This window comes from Opisthocomus hoazin, chromosome 8, assembly GCF_030867145.1.
Source record: "Opisthocomus hoazin isolate bOpiHoa1 chromosome 8, bOpiHoa1.hap1, whole genome shotgun sequence".
In the NCBI taxonomy this organism is placed as follows: domain Eukaryota; kingdom Metazoa; phylum Chordata; class Aves; order Opisthocomiformes; family Opisthocomidae; genus Opisthocomus; species Opisthocomus hoazin.
This window is the reverse complement of record NC_134421.1, coordinates 73238205-73255734: the sequence shown is the minus strand read 5'-3', so window position 1 is coordinate 73255734 and position 17530 is coordinate 73238205. Positions and strand designations below refer to the sequence as shown.

General features: G+C 47.8%; 1 protein-coding gene across 1 annotated transcript; it reads right to left on the bottom strand.

The window, feature by feature from the left end:
* Nucleotides 1-264: 264 nt before the first annotated feature.
* Nucleotides 265-15785, bottom strand: TMEM209 (transmembrane protein 209). The gene is made up of 15 exons (XM_075429069.1): nt 15644-15785; nt 13981-14120; nt 13807-13865; nt 12931-13062; nt 11681-11919; nt 11126-11330; nt 10300-10475; nt 9514-9588; nt 8511-8607; nt 7444-7569; nt 6889-6986; nt 3907-4021; nt 2565-2662; nt 1793-1866; nt 265-827 (listed from the first exon to the last, which is right to left on the bottom strand). Exons 2-15 carry the CDS (start codon nt 14115-14117, stop codon nt 773-775), a joined length of 1686 nt encoding a protein of 561 aa, XP_075285184.1. The 5' UTR covers nt 14118-14120; nt 15644-15785; the 3' UTR covers nt 265-772.
* Nucleotides 15786-17530: the final 1745 nt, after the last annotated feature.

Below are 17530 nucleotides of genomic sequence, written 5' to 3'. Positions count from 1 at the left end.
AAATAAAAAAAATTAAAAATAAACTTAAAATGAAAAAAATTAAAATAAAAAAAAACTTAAAATGAAAAAATAAAAATAAAACTTAAAATGAAAAAATAAAAATAAAAACAAACTTAAAATGAAAAAAAAATTAAAAAAACAAAATGAAAAAATCAAAAAAACAAACTTAAAATAAAAAATAAAATTAAAACAAATTAAAAATTCAAAAACATATTTACAATTAAAAATAAAATTTAAAATTAAAAAAATTTACTGGAACCAGCAAGTCAAACACGGTTTTCCCTTTCCTTCGCACCTGCACGCAGACCCCTGACACCTGAAAACCCAGTCACACCAAGAAGCAGCCGTTAAAAAAAACCATAGGCAGGGATTATAAAATAAAGAAAAAAAAAATCATGTTTTTCTTCTCACACATAATAAAACGAACCAAAACGAGTCTGCGCTTTTTGACTTGGCTTCTCCTGTGCCTGTCTGGAGCGGTGCCGACGCGGCCAGGGACACGGAACGGAAAAGGCAAAAGGCTTTGTAAACGGGATCCGTTCGGCTGCGGAGCTGGAAAAAGAAACCCCGCCTGGCGTTCCTACGCAGCGGCGTTTCGACAGGGCAATGTTTTAAACGGTATCGTCCCAAACCCGGCAGAGGAGCGGCAGACACGTCCCGCGAAGCGGAGCTTACGCAACTCCATTTCCTATCAAGTCCGTGTTTAAGTTGCTGCTCAGTTCACCTCGCCCGAGGAGCGGCGTTCCTCGGAGCCGGCGTCCCGCTGGAGATGTCACTCGCCAAAAATCCACAGGACGTTGACTCCCGACAAGCCAAGATTGACACGCCTGCGAGAACAGAAGTCGGCACGGTAAATCTCGAGAACGTTAAAGCGCCCGTTTAAAAGGTGAACTGAGAAAATGAGAAAGTTGTGCACTCCAGCCTTTTAACACGTCTTCACACGCTTCGCTGCGCAGGGAACGCGGCTCTTTCAGAACGAAGGGGAATCTGGACACTGCTTTTATTGCATGCACGCCTAAGACTGACCCAATTTTACACAAAAGCTGCTGTTGTTTCAGAGAAGGCGATTTTATCTCCATTACCATCATCCCGCTGGAGCGCCTTCAGATTGAAGTGCCTTCGGACAAGGCGCTTCGAAACCGGACGCTCCATTCTGGGGTGCATTAAGAGGAGTGTGGGCAGCAGGGCGAGGGAGGTTCTCCTCCCCCTCTACTCTGCCCTAGTGAGGCCCCATCTGTAGTGCTGTCTGTGTCCAGTGCTGGGCTCCCCAGTTCAAGAAAGATGAGGAGCTACTGGAGAGAGTCCAGCGCAGGGCTGCGACGATGATGAGGGGACTGGAGCATCTCTCCTACGAGGAGAGGCTGAGGGAGCTGGGCTTGTTCAGCCTGGAGAAGAGAAGGCTCAGAGGGGACCTTCAAAATGCCTCTAAATATCTGCAGGGTGGGGGTCAGGAGGACGGGGCCAGACTCTTTCCAGTGATGCCCAGCGACAGAACAAGGGGCAACGGGCACAAACTGAAGCAGAGGAAGCTCCAGCTGAACCCGAGGAAGAACTTCTTCTCTCTGAGGGTGACGGAGCCCTGGCCCAGGCTGCCCAGGGAGGTTGTGGAGTCTCCTTCTCTGGAGATATTCCAACCCCGGCTGGACGCGGTGCTGTGCAGCCTGCTCTGGGTGACCCCGCTTCGGCAAGGGGTTGGGCTGGGGGATTCCCAGGGGTCCCTTCCAACCCCTGCCATCCTGGGATTCTGTTCGCAGCTCACACAGTGCCATGACCCGTAACAGTGGGTACTTACCCCAGCATCCCGGATTCTTTCGTCTTTATGATATACAGAAACATCAGCAAGGTGTGGAACATGTTGTTTCTGCCCTGAATCCACAGGAAAAGAGCAGAACATGGAAATCACGTCACCAACAAGAAATCACAGCAATATTTCAGGTAGAGTAGGCGGCTACAGAGAAAGTCATCACGAAATGCCATTACGGGGCGGGCTGGCGGGCTTTCTGCCTTCATACTTTCCTTTTTTCAATCAAGTAAATACCAGAGAAAGGCTAAACGTTGGTTTTGGTGGGATTATCGTCTCCACACGTGTTAAACTCTGAAGCTTTTTGGAAAGCAAAGATCCAGCAACAACCAGGGATCAATATAAAACGGAAACCCGCAGGAAAATGGAAACCCGCAGGAAAATTTCGCTGGTTTGGGACTGGATGCTTCCCCGCAGAATTTCCATGGACAAGCACCGGGCTTGCTGGCCTTAAGGGGTGACAACGCACATCAGGGATTACATGACTCGGTGTTTTAAAAGAAATTGCCAGAAAATCAACAAGAGGAAGCTACTACCTAGGTATTTGCGTGTCTTAAATAGACACTAAAGCTATTCTTTAGCTGCAGACCAAGTACTAAATCGTGGTCAAAAAGCAAGCTCATGTTTGCTTCCTGCATTGCGCCAGCTCACGTGTAAAGAGTCAATAAATGGGGCTAGTTCTTAAAAAAAAGAAAAGCAAACCCCAAGTCAGACCTGCCGGTGGTTTCCTGGCGGCAGGAGAACGCCGCTCAGACCATCGTACCTTGGGCAGGTTGTAGACGTGGCGCTGGTAGATCAGCTCGTAGTGGGGCGGATTGATGCTGCTCTGGTAGATGCAAAACACGTTTTCATTCGAAGTGTCTGCGAAAGAGAAGTTTACAAGTGTGGAATTGTTAGTAAAATTAAGGTTTTACTGAAAATTAAGGTTTATACGAAAACGTAGCAGTGTTCACCCATTGAGGAAAAGCATAAAATCCAGAGGAGCTGTGAGGATGGGACACGGCTGCAGCAGGCACGCGAGGAATCCACTCACACCGCAACTCCCTGCCACACACCATGGAGGATGGAGCAGGGTGGAGACTCCGTGGCCCTGCTCCGCGATGATAAAGCAGGAAGAAATGGTCCTCTAGAACTGGCAAGCAGCTCATCTTGGCCCCCGAGCCAACAGGTTTTCGAAACCTTGCCAAAGTGCTATCCTCTCGTGAACTTTGCTCGTTTTAATATCATTTTAATACCAAAACACACCTCCATCCTGAAGGCTCCCCGCCTTCGAGGTGCGACCACCCCTCTTCGAGTCTGCACCCTCGATTTTTCATAACCTATGCCTTTAAACGTGAAGCGAGAGAATTTTACACCAATCCTGATAAAAGGTGTGTATGACTACAGTCACTCAAACTCCACCTTAAAGGTAGAAAGGATATAAAAATAGCCAGGGAAATGGGGGATTTTCAGAGAAGAAGAGAACACCGTAGATTTTCGGAGGAAAAGAAGATAACAGCGTGAGCAAGTCAAGGGAAACTCCACCTCAGACTGCCTCCGACAGCTGGGAGCGGCCGACGGGCTGAACCTTGCTTCTCCCTGCCTTGGGACACCTTGGGTGAAACTTAAACTAAGTGCTTTTCTCAGGAATAGTTACTCCCTAATGTCTATAGCCAGGCTGTATTATTTATAACCTTTTCACGCGTTTTATATTTGCACGTGCTTTCTTGCAGACAGTCACTACCACCGGCAATTCAGAAAACCTCTATCACAAATAAAACCGCCCTGTTTCAGCAGCCAGTTGTCCCAGTTTCTCACTGAACGTGACCAAACGCAGCCATGCCAGTTCACGAGCACGACTGGACTGAAGGTGCAGACTGCTATGAGTGTATCCAGAATCGTGGCAGTTTAATATACGTATTAAACGCGGCTGGACTGGCAGTGGCAAATTGGACATCACTCAGAATTTAAACCTAGCCGCACTCAGCCTCACACTCCGGTGAGGAGAGTTAGAACGCAAGGGGGTTTATTTTCTGCCAAATTAACGCGACAAGACGACGATGGGGATTTCACGGGGGCTGAGGCGATCCACGAGGCAAAGAGCAGCTAAAGGTGAGCGCCAGTACCTGGCTTATCCGGCGTCTGAACAAAGTGTTGGGAAGTGAAGGTTTTGCCGTCGGGATACTTGGGGTGAGGCGGCAGCCTGGAGTCGAGGTAAGTGCAGAACACGTGCATGATGATCTGGGCAAAGAAAAAACAAATCTCACTTTCGTGTCCTTAAAAATACGGCGGCTTTCTTGCCGTCACCTCAGGCGTTCGTTACAGTATTTGATAAGTCTCTGGCTGCAGCGTTGACTTATTCCCCTCTACCTTTCCAAGCCCAAGGCAGCTTAGTGCTTAAATGCACTGGGGCAAAGGCAAGTTTCTTTCTTCCAGTAAGCGAAACGCGATAAACCAATGCTGCGCGTCAGGAGCTCAGCTCACGCACGAGCAACTTTATCCCAGCATCCTGCAAAATTTGGCAAAGTCCCGGATCTTATTAGCACATTTAGGCCAGGAACTCCAAGCCATCTGGTTTAGGGACGGGTTCTGCACCAGCTGCGAGGGTTTGGCTGAGAAAGGCAGATGAAATCAAATCACAGCTTTGCAGACGTTACACCTTCTTTGAGGAAATTTCTCCTTTCTCCTCATGAAAGGCAAAACAAAAAATCTCTGGAAAAACCTGAGCTGGCCATAAGTCTTACTAAGAATGCCAAAATTTTGAAATAAAGTCCTTGAACAAGTATCTAGAAAACCACACCACAGCTATGTGTGTTTTAACCCTTCGCAGAGAGTTCTCACCAAATTATCGGTAACCGGATGCTTTCTGTGTTCAGTACAGAGAGCACGGTCCGTTTTGTAGACAAAACAAGAGAGTTTTCTCTGGGCTAAATGCCAGGAGCCCCAGGGAGTCTGGGAGATGCACCTTGGAAATCACGGCCTTGTATTACATGCAGTGTGACTAACAAAAATGCAAAATTCTACTTTTTTATAGCAATTCTCTTGAGTAAGTTCAGGTCACAACTTCACGGCAAGTGTTTATATTCATCTCTTATAGCAGAACTTCTTTCCTAGAATTCTTAAAAGTTTAATACACTGCCCGACACCACCCCTCCCCGCTGGCTTTGATAAAAGACCAAACCCCAGGGTGGGCACCTCCATCCCCTCATCTCAAAGCACCTCTGAGCTGTTCACCCTACTGTCTGTCAAGACACCAAGAGTTGCTCCGCAGCCAGCCCCTACCAAATATTTAATCCCCTTCACAAAGAGAAAAATCAAATCCTATTTCAGGACTGGTTTTGTACAACTTCAGCTCCCAGCAATCGAATCTCATTATAGCTTTGTCAGCAAAGTTGTGACGCTTGGACATTCAGATCACCTGGTTTTTATTCTCCCAAGTAAGGAAAAAAAATCTATTTACAGCGGGGGGAAGCAAAGATATCATCCTAACTCTACTTTCAGACACAGAGTTCAGCTGAAGACTCGCACTATAAAGCCCGTTTTCTTCTCCCTGAATTGTTCCGTGGTCTTTCTTTGGATTATTTTCACTACCTCAGTCGAAATTTCAACTCATTGTTTACACTGAGGTGCTGCCCCTCCTGACCTTTCAGATTAATGGGACAGGCATCGTTGCAAGCCTTCTCTCGAGTAGGACCTGCAACATATTCAGGTTTCTCACAGAATACTACCAAATTACACAGCAGCCCTGCCACTCCACCTGCATTTTTTTTCCCCTCTGTCCATTATAGCAAAGGCAAACGAGAACAAGGTGGAAAGTTTTCCTTGGATTAGAAATTGTTCAGTGAAGGCAGACATTTGGCTTTTTTAAAAATATAGCGAGAGAACCGCCCCGTCAAGATGGCCACCCATCAGGCTGCTCCCTGTAGTCATCTGGCAGACGTTTCAGAGGAGTCGAAGTCAGAGCCTGGCCTAACACTAAGATACGCAATTGCACATTGCAACATCGAGCGCACCCTCAGCGAGTTTGCCGGTGACACCAAGCTGAGCGGTGCGGTCGATGCGCCTGAGGGACGGGATGGCATCCAGAGGGACCTGGACAGGCTGGAGAGGTGGGACCGTGCCAACCTCATGAGGTTCAGCAAGGCCAAGGGCAGGGTCCTGCACCTAGGTCGGGGCAACCCCCACTATCGATACAGGCTGAGGGTGAAGGGATGGGGAGCAGCCCCAAAGAGAAGGACTTGGGGGTGCTGAGGGGTGAGAAGCTGGACACGACCCACCAATGTGCACTGGCAGCCCAGCAGGCCAACCGTGCCCTGGGCTGCATCCCCAGCAGCGTGGGCAGCAGGGCCAGGGAGGGGATTCTGCCCCTCTGCCCCACTCTGCTGAGACCCCCCCGGGAGTCCTGCGTCCAGCTCTGGAGCCCTCAGCACAGGACAGAGCTGGAGCTGTGGGAGCGGGGCCAGAGGAGGCCCCAGCCATGATGCGAGGGCTGGAACCCCTCTGCTGGGAGGAAAGGCTGGGAGAGCTGGGGCTGCTCAGCCTGGGGAAGAGAAGGTTGCGGGGAGACCTTAAAGCAGCTGCCAGTACTTAAAAGTGGCTTATAAGATGGGGAAAATATTTTCAGCAGGGCTTGTTGCAACAGGACAAGGAGCAAAGGCTTTAAACTAAGCGAGGGTGGATTCAGACTGGATATAAGGAAGAAATTATTTACCATGAGGGTGGTGAAACACTGGGCCAGGTTGCCCAGAGAAGCAGTGGAGGCCCCACCCCTGGAAACATTCCAGGCCAGGTTGGACGGGGCTCTGAGCACCCTGACCCAGCTGAAGATGTCCCTGCTCACTGCAGGGGGGTTGGGCTAGGTGACCTCTAAAGGTCCCTTCCCACCCAAAGCATTCTGTGATTCTGTTTTTGTGATCTACGCAATGCCCAATCCCATTTGCACTATTCCCCACGGAATCTCACAGACTACAATGGGATTATCTGTGTTAAGTGATGCAAACGGGATTTTACCACGTTCCTCAGAAGAGTTACTGGCTACCCGCTCCAGAACCCGCGCTGAAAGGCGACCCGCTTTAAGCCGTCGTATCAAGACATCTTCGAGAACTTACGGAGGAGTCAGTGGGCAAGTCGGTGTCCCACTTGCGGCCTTTGAAATCCCCCCCTCTGTTCCATCGGAATGAACTCATGCATCCTCCCTGAGAAAGCTCTGAAAGCAACAAGATTTATTCAGTTATTGGGGGTTGAAAGTGTATGGAAGCGGTGTTCTATGCTGGTTTCAGAGGCTTCATACATGTTTCTGATGTACAAAATAGGAAAAATTGAACCAATGATATGCTTGCAAAGATATTAATGTGGGGAGGTAAATTTACAGGGTAAATTTGTAGCTAACGAAGGGATTAAATCCAACACTTTGCAGCCCAAGAACACAGGAGGAAAATAAGAAATAAGGCTTTTAAAGACATTCCGAAAGTTACATCCAAGTCCCACATCATTCCATTGTTATAAAGAGGGAAAGTTGAGAAGAAAATATCTCTGCAGCTTAAAAGCAGCTCTCACCCCTGCCGTGACTCTTCACCCATCCCCACCGAAGCAATGCCAGATGCCACCACCACTTCACTGCGGCAACGGAAGTGTTTTAAAGTCAGTCCGGTGAGAGCACGTACCTTTGATCCTTTCGACCAAATACTCCTGGTTGGGTGTGAGATCCAAGTACTGCACTATAGCGTTCAGGGTTGGGATGAGTGGAGCTTTAACGAGCGCTGCCTGCTTCAGGCTGCTGATGCTGGCTTCTGCAACAAACGAAGAGGCAGCGCAGTCAGCTGCGACCACCCCAGCACGCCGGGCAGCCTCCCTGCAAAGGGCTCTCCTTTTTGGCACACCACTTGAAGTCCTAGAAACATTTAAACACCCACACTCCCCCAAACGCTCATTTCAATTTCAGTGAAGCAGCAGACATCTCCTTTACATCACAGAACGTAAAAGCTACAAGGAACCAACATCCACTTTCAAGAGCAGAGGGAGAGTAACGAAGCGGGGATGAGACCGGCATTGATCAGTTTTTCTGCAGGCATCACAACGGACGCAGCTCTTGAGGAGATGCTACACAATCAGCCTGAAAAAGGTGGATTTGATTCAAACGCAGCATCTCAAATCCACTTCTTGGTTAGGGGGAATATAAATCTGAAGCAACAACAGAACCAGTTCCTTCAGAATTGTACTGTGACATGAAAAACAGAACTGAAGTTCATCAGAATTTAAATAAGTAGTTCTTTCAGAAAGCAGCTGATTTTAAGGAAGAGTTTGGAAAAGCAAATAGGACTGGAGACACTGCGAATTTATAGGGAGACACTGAGAGCCTACAGCACATCTATCCTTGAAATGTTGTCTGACAGTTTAATATGCAATAATCAGTGATAATCTGAGCCTGTAATTCCCCAGCAGCAGGTTTAGGGAAGGAGGAGCAAAGACAAAAAAAACCAAAACATGATATGTTTATGAATTTAATATGAGACAGGTATCAGTGTGACTTCACCAGTATTTCCAGGAGCCTTACAAAGAACCTTCCCAGCTTAATGAAATGGCCGACACGGAACAAAGACCACACCTACACAGAGCAGAAACGGAACGGTAATATTTAACAGACAATTCCTGTAACACCTATCCAACTCCGCAGCTATGGAGCCGCCGGCCCTCCATCAGCCACCACCGGGAACTCCAAAGCTCATCCTACCTCCGATCTGCAGTTCTGGACACCCCATTCTTCTCAGCTGAGTGCTCACAGACTCGATCTCTTGGACAAGTGGCACTAGGATAGTCTCATTAATCCACTAGGAAAGAAAAAAGTGAAAATTCAAGAGGTCAGAAGCAAGCAAAATGTTAGAAAAATCCCAACCCTTCGCTTGCATCCTACTAATCATCACCGCTACAATCACAAAGCAGCTCAACAACAGAAACACTGAAGTCAACCAGGGAAGAAAGTAATTAAATTAGAGTACCAAGTTAGGCAGAGTTTAAACGAGACTAATACCTTCTAAAAGGCCAGAAAATTCAAGGTAAAGGAGTCAAGAAAACAAATCTCTACATAGCATCAGATAAAGCTTTTCTGAACAATGAGAGAAGGGGCATTCTGAAGCACAGCCCTCCATCCATAAAGATAATTAATGCTTTGATGGGTCCACTCCCTCTCATACTTGTTTCAGGAAACCAAGAAGCTGACAAACACTACATGGGGGATTCGGACGTGACAGGATTTGGGAACTGAAGCAAGCGGGCCCTCGGTTGAGGAACAGATGCTCAGCAATCTGGTATGGATCTCGTACAAATCTTTGCTTTTTGCCAATCTTGTTACTTTACAAAATAAAAACAAAAACAGCAGAACATACAAGCAAAACTACATACTTGATAGATGCTACAACTGAAGGGGCAATTAAAAGTTAGATTTACTAATTATTTTGCCATTGTGTGCATTTAAGTCCTCTCTGCTGTAGCAATTCCTTTTGATAAGATCAAGGTTTTTCTTGTTGCTTTTTATTACGCTGCTCAGGACCGTCACAAAAAGCCAGCCTTTGGGTTGGAATTTTCCATGCTTTGAGCCCAGGCGAATGATTTGGAAATAACGCAGAAACATCAATTCAGCAATCTGAGTTACAGCAAGGAAAACCAAATCCTGTCACCTCTGAGATGCTTTTGTTTCTCACTCCAAGGTGGACGCACCCCTTAGGGACGGGACTTACATTTCTGAACTTGGCGGCGGTCCAGGAATCCATGTGGTCAAGGAGCTGTCGGTTCATTGTCACCCGTGCCCAAACCTGTGGAAAGGTTTATTAAGTACGTAGAAGAACTTAGCAGAATACCAAGAGTTTTTCAGGTCTATGACAATATCTGACACTAACTGCAGCACATAATTCAAATCATTTTTTGCCCCAAATTCTGCTACATCTGCTGGCTGTATCGCGTGACTTCTGCAGCAGCTTCACACACGACACTCCCACTCTCTATTCACGGTACAATCACCTTGCGTGAGCCCAAATTCAGTTTTAAGCTCTCTGCTCTATTAGGATAAAATTGGCTGGAACTGCAGGATCGATTTAAGAGGCATCTGAATAGGAAGCTTCATTAGGTTAACGTAGGAAATACAGAAAATTGATCTAATTTAATTTAAGCTACATGAATTATATTCCTTTGCATCAGACTTCTTTCAGATGCAGGCGTAAAGGCTTTAAGCTTTACATCCTTCAGCTGTTCCACTGGGTTGAATACAGCCCAGTTTTGAGTCATTTTTTCTGTCACAAATATATTTTATCCAGAGTACATCCTGCTCCCCAGGGACGAATCATTTTCCAACTAAAATTCAGAATCTGAAATGTCCATTTACAGTGAAGCTGTATGAAGATGGTTAAATGCCAGAGGATTTCTCTCTCTTCAACATTTTTGATACAGCTGGAATCCAAACCTTTGCATGAAGCTGATTCTTTTAGAGGCCTCTTTCTCCCTCCTGACCACCCTGCTGCTGCACTTACCTCTTCTGCAGCCTGTTTCGAGCTCAGATCAGCTTCGTCCTTGTGCGCTGATGGAGCTTGGGACCTGCAAGCCAGCTGATACTGGAACTTCCTCAGCATCTGGGCGCAGTCTGTCATGGAACGGCTGTAGTTCCAAAAAGTTGGGCTGCTGGAAGGAGAGCTGGAATCTGAACTTCCTGAAACGACCCATTCATGAAACAGTCATGTATGATTACTGCCAAGTAATTCTGGAAGCAACCGCAGAAGTGATACATCAGTATATTGAGGCTTCCACAAGAGACACGAACACGAACTACCATGAATACATACACTGAAGTCCATCTGCATAAAAGCTGACTTCTCCTTTATCTTGATTGTCCCTACCCAGGACAAAAACTGCCTGCAGGTAACTCACCCCCTTTATCTGAAATGCCTCCTCCACAAGGTCTCTCTCTCACCGAGGTGATAAAGCCCATCATCTTATCATGGTGCACGACAGCCAACTAATGCTACAGAGACAACCCATCAGCACACATTTCCATAGGCTGCAAGAGCGGCATGTGTCCTACCCAAAGGAATGCTTTGGAGGAAGAATTTCCGAAGCTCCTAAGCCATGGAGACGTGCAGAAACGATGGCGTCCTACCACACGTCCCAGTCACTCAGCAGAAGACTGAGCTGGTCAGCAGCGACCTTTACCAAGGTGACGGGTGATTCCCATAAACGACTTAGGTCTATTTTACGAGTACGCTGGAATCCTTTGCAACTTTTCTCACCCGCAAAAGAACTCTCGAATAAAACCAACACCTTCTCCTCACCAAGCTTTTCAGATCCAACCCGTTTACTTACCCAGTTGAACCCTGTGCTGTTTCTCTTCCTCATTTCGAAGGAAGGTGTCTAGCAACTTGAGGTCTGTCATGTAGTCTTCCTTGCCAGTAGGAGAATTATACGGAATGGGTGAAGAGCGGTAACGAGACCTCAGCCCACCGCTTTCCAATGGCCCAATACTTGTGGGGTACGGTGACCCAGTGGGAGAGGGGCTGAAGCTGGAAGCCTTGGGCGAATAAGAACAAAAGGTTGTGTCATATGAGGAAGACATAATTCCACCCCGATTCATAAACGACATGAATATAAAAGACTCTTGCTTGGAGTTTAGGTTGGGGTTTTTTTTCTCCTTTGTATTTACATGTTTGTTTCTTATTTTTGCTTTGTTCTGAACAAACTAGCCACTCTAAAACAAACAAAGTGACACTAGGGAAAAAGGACAAATCCCAATACAACAAATTTACATCTGCTTTGCAAAAGAAGCACACACAGACATACACACAATCCTCTGCTGGCGGCTGCTCGCCTTCGATGGCATACAGCACAAAACAAGAACCAAACTGTACCCTTGGTCGTTACCATATTGTAGCTGCTGCTCGGTGAGTAGGTTACAGCACTGCTGTAAGAAGTGCTGTCGCTTGACAGAGGCTGTAGCTGAGGGCTGTACCCTGCGATACAACTGGGAGTAAACTTTGGACTGGCACTGGGAGAGCGGGACGGGCTGTAACTTAGCACACTTTGACCCTGGATCGGAGGAGAAGGTGTCGAAGATGGGACTTTCTTTGCTGCCAGTTCACGTGGTGGAGTTGTTTGTACCACTGCAATAAGGAAAAACAGAATTAGCATTGTGGATGCAGCAGCCCCAAACTCTCCTCCCTGCTTTAAACGTACAACAAAATGCATTCACGGCGCTACCTTAAGGCAATTTTAAAAAGATGCTAGAAGGGACACCAGAAAAATCCAGCCCCTCCAGAACTCAGCAGACAATCCACTGACAGGAAACAAAGAGAAGACCGCGACACACGACCACAGCTCAGTATAAATCAGATCTCAGTTAAATGTTACCAGGCACCCTGCATAATGCTGGGAGCTTCTTTAATCTATTGCATCAGCTACTCCACCTGCTTACTTTATGCACCTTTAGCACACTGAATGTCTTGATTTATCTGTGCAAATAAACACGTGAGATCCTTGAACTTTGGTGATACAGCGTTACTCCTGTCTGCTCTCCACCTTCTAAGGGCAGACTAGCAGAGTGCAGCATTACCATGGTAGCATTTTGCTTTTGGTTTATTTACCTCGTCAGGTTCTGCTGTATTTAAAAACTTTGCTTCGATGTTCAAGAGCTTTCTGAGTGACTGCTCTCTGGGGTGTCATTTTCAGACTTCACACGAAGGTCTGACTGCCCCCCCTAATTTGGTTCTCGTTACCCAGCATGATATTAGCAGGATATCAAAATTAAACATAAACCTGCACTCTCTGCCTGGCTCCTAGTCCCATGTATAGGTTACAAATTTCTTGTCCAGTCTCACAATGTCTGCTTGTCTCACTGTCCTTCAGTGGCCGCTGTCATCCTGTCCTTTTTCCCCATGTGTGTTTGTTTCCCCTCCAGGTCTCCCCACACACACTCAGAAAATCACCACTTAATGTTGCGAATTTTAGTGCGCTGCAGGTAATTTAGTTTACGGCTCATATCAGATGAGATAATTCAGAACTCATTTCACTAAAGAATCCTGCCACTGCAAAAGATACCGTCTTGAAACAAACAAACAAAAGAGTTAAAAAAAAAAAAAAAAAAAAAGATTAGCAGTGATATTTGTGACACCCACCTGCATTCCGCAACCCCAGGAGGGTCTGCTGGCCAGGACTCATGACCAAGCTCGTTGGTGCCACCGTGTATTTGAAGTACCTCCAGAAATCAAATAAGGCATTCAGGCTGAACAAAGATGCAAATGCGAGTTCTAGAAGAAACACAAAAGTTTCAACCACAGCTTGAGCATGGGGAATAATAAAAGTATATTATTTGTAGAAACAGGCATATGCCCATCAAAAACAGGTCACTGTTAGTGTAATCAACAAGTACCAATTTGGGCAAGTATCTACGATTTCTTCACCTTCTTATGCAAGCACCACTGGAGATAATTTTCCTTTCTATAGTGAGATTAATTTACGTTGCTAAAATGGAATTTTTTAAAATGGACAGTCTTTTTCCAAAAGGGACATAAAGTACTGCAATGAAGTTTCACAGCATGTCTCAAAAATCATCGTCCCCCAAATCATGTCACTCATGATTTTTTTTCTCCCTCTTGCTACATCCTCTAATAGTATTTGATACAGCTAGCTTAGCATCTACGCATCTGAAACAAACTTTCGTTACTGCGAAATGCCATCCACACCCACAGCACAGCACAGGAGTAAAATGTGCAGTGTTCTCCCCACATTAAACAGGTTCAATGAACCAAACAAGTTCTTCGTGTCCTTTCATGATCTAGCCAAGCAAACTGTTCACACTCCTTATCTGTCACTAAAAAGGATGAAATTCCAACAGCTTCAAGGGAAATTACAGGAAGCAAAACAAAGTTTTGGTTTACATTAAAAAAAAACCCCAAACTACAAGAAAAAAAAAAGATTCGCTTAAAAGAAAGCAGGTAAACAAAAAAAGGAAAAGAATCCTGAAAATTAATTGAAATGCTGCAGCGACTCACCAATATACCAGAGTGGCCAGTATGTGATGTTGTAATATGAGCTTATGAGTTTGCCAGTCCTGAAAAGAAAAACAAGAAGTTATCATTTTGCAACTGTTCAGTCCCAGGAAATGTTTAGGGATATACAACATAGGATGCTTTGCTTGTTTGAATCGGATGTAACAATTAACGTACATTTCAGTATATATCATGCCCGCAACAGACACATTCAGGAGTCCCCAGGCCAAGACCACTTTCCGGGCTTCAGTCTCCTTCCTCATCTTGATGGTCCTGTCGATGAGGGAAGTCGCTGCACTCTGTTCTGGCATCATTATCTGTAACAACAAACGCAGAGAAATGACAAAATCTGTCAACTTTCATACAGTAAGACTCTCAGTCAGCACAAGGTTAAAGAAAAAAAGCAGTAATCCAAAACAAACTACATGAATGGGTTTTACTTTTGGCCAGAGTCATGTTTAGTGTATTAAAAAAAAACAAACCTCAGATTCTTTTCACCAGTAGAAATAAGGAATATTTCTTTGACGAACTCTACTGTCAGCACTGTCATCTCATTACTGAGGGACAGTGTCCATTTTCTTCAGTGAGGCGCAGACAAGAGGACAGAGACAGACTCCAACCTCATTTTTGAAAAATAACATCCTTCAGAAGCGAGAGGCAAAGCTCCTGCCTTCTCCAGGCAAAGGAAGCCAGAAGGAGGAAAGGCCTGGCACCGCTCTGCCAGTTTTTATTGAAAATCCCCACTCATTTCAGTTGATAACAAGTATTTTCAGACTGTAAAGCCACCTCCTGTGGGTTCAGTATATCTGAGCACTCTCTGCACACCTTGCTACCTTTACGCCCAGTAACACCTTATGTGAAAGACAGAACCCTGGTGACTTTTTCTGCTAGTCGTGTCACCAAAATATGCGACTGTTCCTTCCTGCCACCTGCTTAAAAACTTGTCACATAATTCTTCACTAGATGCGAACATCAGTAATTTGCTTTTTGGGACAAACACTTCAACTGTACATCACCTGCTAAAAAAACAACAACAACAAAAAAACCAAACCCCAAATCACATTACCTGCTTCTTACTGGTACAATGATTCAATGGTGAAACAGTTAACATCAGGATTACCGGAAGAATTATACAAGAACACATTGTCTGGTAATTTTTTTGACAGGTTTTTCATACAGTTTGAGCCCCAAAACTTCCCTGCCCTCACTGACAAACGTAGCAGCCCTCAGCAGAGATCCTCTGCCCCATCCTCACACTCCCAGCCCCTCTCCCTAAACCCCGTGCTTCTGCAGAAGCAGAAAATGCACTGTTAGGGGTCCAAAACAAAAGCGAGATTTGGTCTCTTTCTATTTGCTTAAGAGGGCTGGGTGTGTGGTTTTCACCTCCAGACTGAAATACGTCCTCCCACACCCCCTGCCCTCATCTGCTAAGGCACAGTAATGAAGGAAGGCCTCACCTTGACAAACCACAAGGCACTGACCCCATGCCACACACCGAGGTCCCCCCACTGGCCCCAACCCCTCAGCTTCCCCACGCACGGCCCTCTCTCACGCATAGCTCCCCTTGCCCCAGACCCCACAGCACCCTCCACGTAGATCTCACCGTCACAATCGCAGAAACCCTGCCACACACACAGGGACCCCCAGAGCTACCCACTGTGGCACCCAGGCGGCCCCGCAGCTCCCCCCGCTCCTCACCCATCACACAGAGCCGGCCCCACAGCTCCACAGCCCTGTCACACACGGGTGGCCCTACGCCCCCAGGGCCCGGCTCCCCTCAGAGATCCCCCCGTGCAGGCCCCAGGAGGCAGGCAGTGCCGGGGGGGGGCAATCGCCGTACCTGCCGCAGTGCTGACGGCCGGGGGGGCTGCGGGGACACACAATTCCCCTCACGGAACGCAGGAGTGGCCGCTCTTCCCAGCCGGGAGGGACGCCCAGCCCCGCTCGCCCCTCACACGGGCAAGAACAACCGACCTCGCCGACACGGCCGCACCGTCTGCGCCTGCGCCGGAGCCGCCGTGGCGTCACCGCCTGCGCCGCCGGAGGGGGGCGGGGCCTTGTTGCTATGGGGACGGCGGGGACACTCGCGCCGCGGCTGTGGGCGGGGGCCGTGTTTTGGCGAGAAAGGGCGCGTGAGGGTGGCGCCGTGGCGGCCATCTTGGCCACGCTGAGGAAGGTGTGAAGATGGCGGGCGGGGGGGCCAGCAGTGTGCCCTGGGTGCCAAGCAGGCCAATGGTATCCTGGGGTGCATCACGAGGAGTGTGGGCAGCAGGGCGAGGAAGGGTCTCCTCCCCCTCTGCTCTGCCCTGGGGAGGCCCCATCTGCAGTGCTGGGTCCAGTGCTGGGCTCCCCAGTTCCAGAAAGATGAGGAGCTACTGGAGAGAGCCCAGCGGAGGGCTGTGAGGATGAGGAGGGGACTGGAGCATCTCTCCTACGAGGAGAGGCTGAGGGAGCTGGGCTTGTTCAGCCTGGAGAAGAGAAGGCTGTGAGGGGACCTTGGAAATGCCTCTAAATATCTGCAGGGTGGGGGTCAGGAGGACGGGGCCAGACTCTTTGCAGTGGTGCCCAGCGACAGGACAAGGGGCAATGGGCACAAACTGAAGCAGAGGAAGCTCCAGCTGAACCCGAGGGAGAACTTCTTCCCTCTGAGGGTGATGGAGCCCTGGCCCAGGCTGCCCAGGGAGGCTGTGGAGTCTCCTTCTCTGGAGATATTCAAGACCCGCCTGGACACGGTCCTGTGCAGCCTGCTCTGGATGACCCTGCTTCGGCAGGGGGTTGGACTGGGTGATCCCCAGAGGTCCCTTCCAACCCAAAACATTCAGTGATTCTGAGATGGCAGAGGAGGTGTCAAGATGGGGGGGGGGGGGGGGGGGGGGGCATGAGGGTTAGCTCACTGCTCTGCCGCTGTGGTGCGGAGCCACTCACTGCCGTGTTCATGATGAGTCATCTTTATATCTAAATTAATCAATTACATGTAGTAATGATCACAGAATCACAGAATCACAGAATGGTAGGGGTTGGAAGGGACCTCTGTGGGTCATCTAGTCCAACCCTCCTGCTGAAGCAGGGTCACCTACAGTAGGTTGTAGAGGATGTTGTCCAGGCGGGTCTTGAATATCTCCAGAGAAGGAGACTCCACAACCTCCCTGGGCAGCCTGTTCCAGGGCTCCATCACGCTCAGAGTGAAGAAATTCTTCCTCATGTTCAGACGGAACTTCCTGTGCTTCAGTTTGTGCCCATTGCCCCTTGTCCTGTCACTGGACACCACTGAAAAGAGCTTGGCCCCATCCTCCTGACACCCACCCTGCAGATATTTGTAAGCATTTATAAGGTCCCCTCTCAGCCTTCTCTTATTCAAGCTGAACAAGCCCAGCTCCCTCAGCCTCTCCTCGTAGGAGAGATGCTCCAGTCCCCTCACCATCCTTGTAGCCCTCCGCTGGACTCTCTCCAGTAGGTCTTCATCTTTCTTGAATTGGGGAGCCCAGAATGATATCACACCGCACGTTGCCAGTGTCAGCAGTTAAAACTCTGAAGAGATTTTTGGGTCTGTTTGCGCACCATACAGGCGCAACTTCATATTCTTATTCCAAAAAGCTCTAACTGAAGAGGGTTGTGTGAATTTTCATGCTGAATCGTTGTATCCAGAAGGTGTGTTACCTGAGGTAAAGATGGTCCCAGAAAGTGTTACCTGAGTTAAAGACGGTCCAGATGGACGCGGTGGCTTTGG

Coding starts and splice junctions, on each gene's coding strand:
- TMEM209 (XM_075429069.1), bottom strand. CDS start 14,117: ATGATGCCAGAACAGAGTGCAGCGACTTCCCTCATCGACAGGACCATC. Junction 11,920..12,930: donor CCTGGGGTTGCGGAATGCAG/GTGGGTGTCACA, acceptor TCCTTATTGCAG/TGGTACAAACAACTCCACCA. Junction 8,608..9,513: donor CCGCCGCCAAGTTCAGAAAT/GTAAGTCCCGTC, acceptor TTTCTTTCCTAG/TGGATTAATGAGACTATCCT.